Source organism: Galleria mellonella, unplaced genomic scaffold (genome assembly GCF_026898425.1).
Source record: "Galleria mellonella isolate WM207_F2 unplaced genomic scaffold, CSIRO_AGI_GalMel_v1 utg63, whole genome shotgun sequence".
NCBI lineage: Eukaryota > Metazoa > Arthropoda > Insecta > Lepidoptera > Pyralidae > Galleria > Galleria mellonella.
Window position 1 is genome coordinate 2,510,223 of NW_026442130.1, and position 12,127 is coordinate 2,522,349.

A 12,127-nucleotide genomic window follows, 5' to 3' on the forward strand; every position below is an offset into this window, starting at 1 on the left:
TGAATCTGTGAAAAATGAGAGAGACATGCTATTTACTACATATTCTACATACCTAGATTGTATGTGTTATTTTCTAGTTGCAATATTTTTGCAGTCATAGCCATCAATTGATTGGTTACATTATTGGGTGGTGTGTAGAGAATGAATCGCGGTGTTTTATACTCTTCCATGAATTTCTCTTCCTAAAAAAAAAACAGAGATATATTAATAATATAATAACTTTCTTCCATGCACAACCACTGTTTAGAATCAACTTTCCGCAGCAGTATTCTCGAACCGATATGACATCATAACCTTCAAGAAAGAGCATATTCCTTTTTAAAAGGCTGGTAGCACACTTGCAATGCCGTTGGTTTTGTTGGTGATCATGAGTAGCGGTACTCACTTACCATCAGGTGAGCCTTGTTTGCCCCCTGTGTTGTAAAAAATTGATTTATTTAAACTTCAATGTACAATTATATAAGTAAGTGTACATATAGCGGACTTAACATCTAATGGTGTTTGCTACCAGTTAACCATGAAAAAGCAGAAAATTAAGTAGGTAGTACATTTACTAAAAATAAGTACTAAAAATAAAAATAAGTACCCATATTATTACTAATATATATAAACCCATAAATACCAATAAATTTTATCAGAGGGAGACTTTGTACAAAAGTCATTTGTTTGGGCACCACTGTCCCATTCGTGTTTCTAATGTGAAACAGTTGTGTTTGTATGGCTGTGGTTCAGTTTGAAGGGTGGGTGTGGGCAGTGAATTTACAGGGTACAGAGTAATAATGCCTGAGTCCTCAGGAATGGTAACGCTTGGGAAGCATCATGGAGGAAACAGGATAACAGTGTACTCAGTTATGTTCATGGTACTGCTCATATCTATAGGTGATGGTTTCCACTTTCCATGAGGTGGGTTGTCAACTTGTTTACCATTTTAAGTTGCATATTTGCTTTTCTATTTGCCTCCCTCCCTCTATGTAATATACTAAAATTATTACAAGACAATGTCTGTATATTGGAGATATTCAAGAAAAAATAACAAAGGGATAAACAAGACCAAGGAAATAGCAATAACTTTTGGAAAAAAATATTTGTCTATCTGTATGTTTGTTCTACGATCATGTAAAATTACTAAGAAAAGTTTTGATGTATTTTTTAGGTACAAACAAACAAACTCAATTTAACATTTATCATATTAATAAGGAGTAAGTGAAACTAAACACATCATTAATTGAATATGTACAATAATAGAAAGTATGTGGGTAAATACTTACTGTGCTTTTGACATTATCACATTCACCAATGTACGTTGATGTAGGAGGCATCAACTCATTTTTCAGAAAGAATAATATTATAAAAAACAATGTTGTTGAACTCCATTCAATTCCTGTATGTAGAAATCTGGATAATCGGACAATTCCTTGCTTCCATAATAAAACTATCAGGGTCGCCTTGGTTGTTATAGGGTAACGGTTGTCCTTATTAAGCGTTTGTTTACTCGCACTAAAATTTTTTGAATCCATTGTAAATATAAAAACATTACAATAATGTCCGTACGTTTTAGTACAAGTTTCGTATCGAATGGGTATTATGTATAGTTTGACGTTGATTGCTTTATAAATTTTTTTAGAAAGTTTGTAGCGGCTCTGGAAACTAGGCCTTGTAAGCCCAATGGAAATGTTTAGAAATTAATCATTTTTATACTAAATTCTTTAAAAAAATATATGATAAAACCTATAGACATAGGTATGAGGACAAGACATCATAATTTTTTGACCAGATTGACCAGGAATTTGTATAAGGTAGCGATGGGCGATTCGAATCAAAAAGCTCGAGTTACTCGAGCTGCATTGCCGCCGGCTCAATTCGAACTAGCTTTTCTATCAATTCGAATCAACTCGTATAAAGCCAATACGGCGCTACCTACGTTACAACCGTGATATGAATGCGATCTACGCTCGGATCACTGTAGCACGCAACTCGGCCGACTGTGTTCGTCATAACGTCAACTCGATTCGGTTGCTGTGAATGCTGCGTGGCTGTGTGCGTGCGACGCAACAGAAACATTATACAACGAGCAAGACTCTCGTGTGCGTGATATTTCTGTCAGCGTGTTTTACAGTTACACTCCGCGCGCTATATCATGGTGCGGTGATAGTTGAGATTTTGGCACTTTTTATTATAAATTAACAGAATAGTGTTGAGTGAGATTTATGGAGTCAAAGTAAGTCTAATAATATATTTATTATTTTTATATGACTGGAAAAGCAAGTTACTGTTACCAATCCATAGATTTGTCGCATACAATGAAGTTTCGTAAATTATCTATATTTTAAATATTAGTATTTCGTATTTTTCTTTCAAATTAATAGCTCGAAAGTAAAGAACAAAACTGTTCTATAACTAAAATAGATTTATAATATGAATTCTGAGTGTTTACTACGTTACACTAGTATATTTTATTCGAATTGATTGAAACCCGCGAGTTCGCGCTATTGACGATTTAAATCTAAAGCGAGTTAAGTAACCGACCTACTGAGTTCATATTCAACTGCAATATTGACTCTATACGAAGTGAATGCGAGCTGATTCGAGCTGCGATTCGAATCAGCCACCATTTCAATTCGGTTTATTCGAATTCAAAACTATACGAGTTGGCCCATCGCTAGTATAAGGGTTTGATCAGTGTTGCCAGATGAAATAGAACCAAATTCGTCAAAAATTAGATCTGGAAGTAATTTAAAGTTGCGTAAATTTATTATTTATCGAAATATATCCTAAAATCACTCAAATCTATCTCTCCTCTGGCCCCGTAACGTGCCTGTAAATAATGTGTTCTACAAAAAAGTAACTTCAATTGTAGCAAAACTAATTGTCTTGATTTTAATACAAAAGTACTGAATTTTGATAAAATTTCAATGGATCCAAACTGTAAGTGTATCCTTTCATATAAAAAAGAATTTTCCAAATAGGTTTATGAATGATGAAGTTATGAGGTAACAAACGTAATAAAATACAACCGAACTGAAAACTTCCTTGTTTTTGAAGCCGGTTTATAATAATAAAACCAGTTACGTACAAAGTCATACGCGAGAGTTATATATATTGACACAAGATACAATTATATGATAGTGTAATTTGTAGTTTCTTATTTAGGTCCATACATTTTTAAATTTTGTTGTGTAAAAACTATTTTTACGAGTTTCACTTTAAACCAGTCTTTTTCAAAATGTGAGTCACGACGCCTTGGGGGTCCCCGAGCCTCTACAAGGGGGTCGCAAAAGGTCGAGAAGCAGTGAAAAATCAACAGTTCCGTAAATACATCAATCAACCAATAATATATAGGACTGTGCATATAATAAGGGGCCCGGTGTTACAATGTATTGTAACGCGGGCTTTTAAAACTGCCACCGCGCAACGGCCGCGAGTAATTCCCCTTTCCGATCGTTTTCCCCGCGCGCGTCGCCCTCCCATGCGCTACCGTTAGCCTAGCGGCGCCGCCGCCGCGCTACGCGATGCATTGGCTCGCGCGCTTACGCTGGGAATTCAAAATGTAACTTCGTTTCGATAGTAAACGTATGTTGTATAAATTATAGTGTTTCTATTTGATATCTACATACTATAGTATCTATAACAGACATCGATTACATGTCTGTTTTAGACACTTTATTATATATTATTTATTTTATTTTATCGATATATAACCGTGAATATAAATACAATTGTACAGACTTCATAATTGTACTATAATAAAATTCATTCACATTCGAAACCGTGGAGGGTAGGGGGTCGCTAGATATTTTTACATAATAAGGGGGTCGTGTCATAAAAAGATTGAAAAACACTGCTTTAAATTATGCCGAATTTTAAACTACAAACAAACTAGGGTTGAAATTTTCTCCCATCATCTGTTCCATTATCTGACATGAAGTCTTTCAAGGCTTGAGTAAATATGTCTAAAAACAAAAACACAATTCACCTTGAGATAACGGTTTGGTTGTGTCAACGGAGCATAATTACGCAAATTTTAATGTAACTTAATATCATTAGAATAGGTGATTAAACTGATAGTATGGGTATAATATTAATATCACGCGAAAATTTAAATAGTCAAGATTATTAGCCGCTGAAATAAAGCGCTGTGACAGATGGACAAAGTAACAGGCTACATTGTATCCTCCTTTGTATCATTTTGGTACGGGACCATAAAAATTGATTTTAGTACCAGCAAATGAAGTTCTTTCATATGATATCCTATTGAAACTAATAGGTTCATTTTAAAATTTTTAATACCTGATTTGGACCTCTTGGCAAAAAAAAATATATAAAAAATAAAAATGTTCGTCTGTAATCTCCGTGAAATAACATTATTTAAAAATATTTAAAATTTTAATTTAATATCACCAGTAATTTTTAAAATACAGTACTGTGACAGACAGATAGACGGACTGATAAAGGTATATCATGCCGCTACGTACAGCTCAATTTGCTCCCACTTATTATGCTATTTCTTCGCTCAGTACTTTAATTTGCTCAACGGCTAGATAATGACATTTAAAATGGTAAAAATTGGAGAGGATTACGCCTCTCCTAAACTAAATAAGAAATATTTCTATATTTTTATAAGAAATATTTTTACACAATATATAAAAATATATCGTTTTTCTCTACGTTTTGGCATGTGCCACAAAGTGAACGACGAAAAAAAAGATACCTTCTTTGTTACATACCTTCAGCCGTATATTTCACTGGAAATATATAACTTATTTATATCTGTATACAATTTGCAAGTACTAAAAATATTACCCAAAATATCTTTATAAATTCGCGAACAGAATTTTTTTACCTACAATTGCAAACAAAATACCCAATCTGGCAACGCTATATACAAATTAAAGAGACAAATGCTTATGGTTTTAAATCAAACTAGAGTGAAAAGTGCTTTTGATTTAGAGATGCCATCCTCTAAATTTATCTCTTAACCAAATATTTAAATTTGAAAATTCCACTACAGTACATTATATGGGGCGAACGCAATCTAGTACACTTCAACCCTAAGAAGACACAAGTCTGCGCGTTCACCGCAAAAAATATGCCGTTTGTCGTATCTCCTCACTTTCAGGGCGCTTCCCTCGATAATAAGTCAAGTCTGGAGATTCTTGGTGTCGATATATCTAGCGATCTCCAGTTTTGCGGTCATCTGGAGGAAAAAGCTAAGATAGCTTCCAAAAAGTTGGGGGTGCTCAATAGGGTAAGACGGTATTTCACGCCGGAACACCGCCTGAAACTGTATAAAGCTCAAGTGAGGCCACACATGGAATACTGTTCTCACTTGTGGGCAGGAGCGCCACAGTACCAACTCCTTCCATTAGACCGCATTCAAAGTCGGGCAGCTCGAATTGTTGACGATCGGCGTCTTACTGTCCGACTCGACTCACTGAAACTGCGTAGAGATGTTGCATCTCTGTGCATCTTCTAACGAATTTATCATGGGGAGTGCTCTGAAGAATTGTTCGGATTAATACCTGCTGCTGATTTTCACCATCGTACAACCCGCCATAAACTAAAATTTCATCCCAATCATCTGGACGAGTGACAGTCTTCCACCGTGCGTGTTTCAAGGCACTTTCTCCCACGCACAAACCACTGTTTGGAATCAACTTCCAGCAGCAGTATTTCCGAACCGATACGACAACATAACCTTCAAGAAAAGAGCATATTCCTTTTAAAAGGTCGGCAGCACACCTACAATGCCGTAGGTGTTGTGGGTGACCATGGGCGGTGGTAGTCACTTACCATTAGGTGAGCCGCATGCTCGTTTGCCCCGTGTTGTAAAAAAAAAATATAATAATCAACATCATCATATCAGCTTTTAAGCAGTGGACAACTGCTGAACATAAATCTCCCCCTTAGGTGGTTTTGCCAATAGTTGACACCCTTGGCAGGCGGGTTGGCAATCGCAGTTAGGCTTTAAAGATGTTTTAAGAGGGACGCTGCTGCCCATCTCTCGCCCTCCCTTAGTCGATTCTTACGACACCTACGAAAAAGGAAGGGGTGGTCTATTCTATGCCGGAATCACATTGCACAATAATAATCATAAACTGAAATTATTGTCGCGAATCATCGCGATTCCTTTTTCTTTTCTCAACAATTTCTATTCGTGTAATATGCGCATTAGATCTTGTCACAGACTCGAAAGGTATAGTAGACCGTGCATCTGTGGGTTTAACAGACGGCACAAAGAGGCTGTTGTCTATGGGATGACGGAGCATTATTTTCATGTTTTCCCCGACGGCTGCTGAGGGATCACGTGGAAGGCGAGCCACAATTGATAATTGCATATTTCTTTCCTGAGATTATCACTGTAAGTTCAGTCTGATTTCTAATACGATAAATACATTCAGCATTGAGTCCTCCAATGTATTCTAAGTTAGCTAAAAGGAGTTTAATGAAACTCCACGTAGTATCAGCCTACTGACTCAGCCATGTCACGTCAAAGGCAAACTGGACCTCGTTGAGGATGTCCAGGATCTCAGTGTAGCATTGCCAACGAGCTAACCGCTTAGTTGTGAAGACAGGGGTCGCTGTAAGGGGTGGTTGGAAGCGACTACTCAGACTATTCAGACTGCTCAGGATGCTTAGACTGCTCAGTCCGCTCAGACTGCTCAGGCTGCTCAGATTACGACCCCACGATGTGTAGTGTTCTCAGCTGCCTGTCATATAGCTCAGGGTGATGACCGCTTCAGAATCTAATCCTGTTCAGCTGCGCAACCAAAATCTGATCTACAGCTGCCTAGTCAGTCCCTACAGTCACTCCCTCTTTATTGCCTGATAAAGGTATGGCTTTAACGACAATTGTGTAATAATTTAGACTTAAGTCTATTTGAAAATTAGTCCACTGTAAGAGGCGACTAAGGGAACTTAATGTTCGGAGGATGGGCAGCAGCGTTCCTTTTTAAACATCACCAAAACGTTACTGCGGTTGCCAACCTTTCTGCCGAACGTGGCAACTACTGGCAAAACCCTCTAATAGGGGGAGATCTATATTCTGCAATGAACAGTTGGCGGCTGATATGATGATGATGATGAATACGTAGACTATATTACTCGCTGATAATACGAGTATAGCTTTCTGTAAGTGAGAGAATTTTTAAAATCGCCTGAGTAGTTTTTAAATATGTTTGGTGTACGTTTTATTTTGGTACGCTATTTAGAAGTAGTATTAGTATGTAAGTCATGTATTTCTAAAACATAAACATACAAAATCGTGATGAGAAGTTAGTTACTAATAAAATTATAACTATACCACTTCACTGGCTCCAAGATCTTTACGATGTTGCCGTTGTTGTTGGGGAGTTGACATGTTGCAGCTGCATGCTTTTGCTGCATGTTTTTTACTGCACTGTCGTTAATATCGTTATTAGGTATTGATATTACCATTTCTGGATGTGGCTTTGCGGAAACCTGCAAAGAATAAAATTGAAAGTCATTCAAGCATAATGATCTTTACCTAAATGTCGTCTGGAAGAGATTGCTTAGCGATAACAAATGCCTTTTATATGACCAACAAACAATACCTTTTGTATGACTTCACATTAATAATTTACTACATGTATTATTTTTTAATTAATTCTATAAAATATTCTCGTTTCTAAATCATAGAAAATGACTACCGATATAGCTTATATTTGTATATTAATTTATAAGCAATATATGCACATGTGTATTTCTTAAATGATATTTTTTTTATGCAAATTAGAATGGCAAACAAGCTGACGGCCCCCACCTGATGGAATGTGGTAACCGTCGCCTATAGACATGAGCAGTACTATGGACATAACAGAGTATACTATTTATAAATATGTATATTGTTTCAGAATATATGTATATGATATAGACAGCGTGTCTCCATACAAATGCTTTATCAAAACTAGGTAAATATTTTCATTCATATGTCCATGAATAGGGTTACCATAATATATCAAATGTCAGTTTAGTCCGAAAATCAGGTTGTATGGCTTAGTGCTTTTGCATTTCTCATTGAGGATAAATTGACATTACTTCGTGGTACTAATGTCAATTTAGCTGGCTAAATGTTTTTGATACTTAATGTTCTATCTGTTCGAATATAATATAGTTATGTGCCTATATTATAACAGAAAAAATAGTTTACATCAAATTTAAAAAAAAAAATCGGCTTGATTTGGGAAATTTGAATCTGATTACTTGCAACCCTGAGGAAAGCGTTATTTATTAAAAAAAAAAAATTGTAAACCAAACATCAAATTAGCTGATTACATTTTCACATGGTTTTGATATCAATCTTTTGTATCTTTCACCCTATCTTTAAATCTATGTATTTGGTCTCTATTACGAGATCTACTCTAGAATGTGATCAGATATTACGGGAAGTATTAAAAACTTACGTTTACTATCAATAATATTACAAAATTGGATCTTAAGGTAATATTGTATAAAATAATAAACATATTTAATAATATTATCCTTTGTTTTATTTTTGCTAAGAAAATATTCATCGAGACGTGCAATTTGATATAAAATTTATAAATTTCTTTTGTCACATGATTCGCGTTTTAGTGAAAAATATTTATATTTTATTAATATCTAAAAACTATCTAACTTTAGTATCAATATAGCCTTATTCATTTTTAATTTGAACAACAAACTGGCCAACATAAGGACTTTTTTGTGTAGATTGCTAAGTCGTTTTACATGGCTTGTATGTAGTGCCGTCTCTTTTCTTTTGGCTATTGCCTAAGAACAAAGAATTACATAGAAAGATTACATAGATATAGAAAATGTTATACGGCCGTATAACCCTATCAAATTCAGATACGACCTGCTTGCATATTTTCTACATAAACTGTGTCAAATATAAAATCTAGTAATATAAATGTGTCATTGATAAATAATTGATATATCAGATATTTTTTATACACTAGCCTGCTATGAATTGAGAAAATTACCAACTGATGGTCTATCTTTCGTACTCTCTTTACTAATTGTATTTGCATAATAAGAAAGGAGGCAACCATATGAATTACAGTTTTTATTTTATTATTCATTCTATGTAATTTCTTGTTCTTAGATATATACACTGTTCGATACTTTATGCTTTATCTAATTTACGGTAAATATAGATCAGATAGAGTTATCACTTATCATATTTTTATACGAAATGAAGACATAAAAAAAAACAACAATAATAAATATAATGAAATGAGATTTATTCGTAAAAACATAATTGTGGTTTCTTAAGTTTAGTAATATTAATAGATTATCTTATACATTGCCAATATAGTACATATATTAAGCTACATCAATTAATATTTGTTCCATATCCTCATATGATACATACTGTACTATGTAAACTAAAGTATGTATCTAATATAAAAGCAGTGTTTTTTAATACTTTTAAATAAAAAAAACAACTTGGAAGGTATAATAAATTGAATAATAGATATTTACCTGCAAATTTTATCGGCAATCGAGCCTGGTACCTTATTTACACGAAGCAATGTATAATGAATACTTATAATAGAAACATGTAAAGTAGAAGCACTTCGAACACATTCTCACAATTATATATAAATGTACCTATGTATTCGCAACACAGGTATATGAAATGAAAATAGAGAGTCTATTGCCAATAATTTCATTTACTTGTTGATTATATTTACAAGTCAGAGATAAATATTCTTATTGATAAAATAAATCGTTATAGCTAATTATAATTTAGAAATGTATTATGTTTAATGCATAATTTTTTTTTTATCTTATTGTATTAATAACCATGCGTTAAATTTACGTGTAATTAGGTTGAGAAAATTTTACTAGTTTCGAAATCATTAATCAATCAATATTTAATCGTGAGCGTCTATAACCACCGAACACTACGACACTGACGCGAGCCTGAACCTGTGTTAATATACACATATACAATATAATGAAGGAGTTTATTTTTTAGCTCTAAAACTTGCGACGTCACGCATTAGCGAAGGGCAATACCACACTGTTAAACAATTATATTTCAGATCAACATGAAATAAAATGTACTTTATATCAGATTGCGCGCTCTTTTTGTTGTGTGTGTAATAGGCACTAGTTATGTTATCACAGATAAAAAAATTACATCCAGATATAAACGTTTGCGCAACAGAATATACCCAGAAATATAAAAAATAAATACCCAGGAAAAAGATATTAGGAAGTGTTTTGGGACAGGAACACTACTAAGGGGGCATCCATTAATTACGTGAGCTCTTTTTCGATCAGTTTAGACTCCCCCCCCCCCTTAGGTGAAATTTAGTGAAATTTGCCTTGACCCCCCCAACCCCCCTTACGTGAGATTGACGCAAAAAATATTTTAACCTTCATTTATATTTATTATTCGGGAAAATAATAAATCCTTCAGGTATACTATAATTAATTTATTTAAATTAAATAAAATTCAAAGTAAAAACATAAAAACAACACTTTCTTTTAAATTTTTACTCAATCCATGGAGACTCGTGTATTTTTTCAATCGAAATAATTGGACACATATCATCTGGGATTTCTAGTAGTGCAGGAAGACAATCACTGGAAACGTTTATCTTTAATATTTTAGTAATATCTTTAATATTTTAAATTTTTTGAAGTTGACGTGAGATTTTTGATTATCCCCCCCTCGGTTTAAATGAGATTTCGTGAGAATTCATTAGACCCCTCCCCCCCTATTCTGAGCTCACGTAATTAATGGATGCCCCCTAACGAGGCTTGTGTGTAATAATCCGATTTACGCCGACTCACTCAGAGCTACAAATTGAGGTTTACGCGGGGCACGTCTGTTTTAATAAAAATTGAAATACAGTGTACAGTGTGTGTGTTAGTTGTATTTCCTTTAAAGGGATATAGTATTACGTATACGAGTATACGTTACGATAATGATAGAATTTCGTGTCTGAAATGTCATAAAATTTTTCATAGTGACCTATGACCAATGATAGAGCAGTATTGCGACAGCGAGCATTTATATTGGCGCATCCAGTTTGTAGTTCACGTGAAACTCGAGATTCGCTTTTACAAAAGTGCCTTGTTGTGTTTAGTCATATGACATGCTCGTAGGTATCGCGACATCATAATTACACTTGAACATCACCGTCCCTCGTAGACAACAGCGTACTGACTAAAACTATCTAGTAATTGTAGTTTGTTTTCGGCAAATCACTGTGCATGCAGTGATATTATTTCAAGAAAGATTAGGTGTTGGCGTAATTTGGACTCTATGCGTATCATTATAAATGATTATGTATCACGTATTGAGTTTGTACTTAAACGCGATCTATGGTGTGAGATAGTTAAGGGTATCCAATGACCCTTAACTCTGCTGAACTTTATATGCGGTCATGTGAAAAGTTTAGTTTATGACGAAACCGAACAGGATCAGTGGCGTAGGTAACCAAAAGCCCTTTAGAGGGGAAGGGATTGTTAGCAATGGGATCTAACAGCCCCATTGCTAGCAATTTTACTAATCAGGTCAAACTCCACGTGTTTCTCCCTGGAAACCATTGTGGTTACTTCTCGTGGAATTCACGATAGGTTAACTGACCTGCTTTCATCCTCATATATTATCTCTAACTGATGCCCTAAAGTATTTAAAGTCGTTCGTATCGTATTCGTCGTATTCCGATTTCGACGTAATCCAAATTTGTTGTAATCCAGATTCGAAGCGCATGCTGTTAAAACGCGCTGACGGCACAACTGTGAAACCAGCCTAAGAATATACTCGTAGGGGAGTGCTCCGCAAGTTTAAAAAAAAGATGATCGAGACTATTTGGGAATTCCCCTGTATTTATTCAAATAAGTTGCCATTATTAAAGTCGCGTTCCTGGAATCTGGTTTATTTATATTTCGAATGTGAGAGAAATTTTCAGTAGTTCTATTTATAGTTTGTAAGTCAGACTCCGGAGTTTGGAGCTACGCCACTGGTCATGATATTTCAAATGTAGTTCAATAAAAATCGCGAATCACACATATATTTAACAGAATGCAAAGTAAAACGGGCTTGTTACTGAAAGTGCAAAGAAAATACGTAAACGCGTGTAGGTACATTTAAATTAAAAACAAGGTG

At 34.7% G+C, this 12,127-nt stretch overlaps 1 protein-coding gene across 5 annotated transcripts in view; it reads right to left on the bottom strand.

The window, feature by feature from the left end:
* The window catches only part of LOC113521792 (retinal-specific phospholipid-transporting ATPase ABCA4-like), a 69,125-nt gene extending 59,062 nt beyond the window's left edge, over nt 1–10,063 (bottom strand). For 3 of the 5 annotated variants that reach the window (XR_008253452.1, XM_052900001.1, XM_052899999.1), the window contains exons 1-3: nt 1,922–2,061; nt 1,269–1,497; nt 53–182 (exon numbers count right to left, since the gene is read on the bottom strand). Coding sequence is in view for 4 of the 5 variants with exons in the window: in XM_052900001.1 (XP_052755961.1) it covers nt 53–182; nt 1,269–1,497; nt 1,922–2,061 (499 nt within the window). In the remaining variant the exon portion in view is untranslated. Of the gene's footprint in view, nt 1–52; nt 183–1,268; nt 1,498–1,921; nt 2,062–5,326; nt 5,464–7,300; nt 7,459–9,483 lie in introns of those variants that run through there. The other 2 variants (XM_052900000.1, XM_052900002.1) reach the window with 2 other exon arrangements.
* Nucleotides 10,064–12,127: the final 2,064 nt, after the last annotated feature.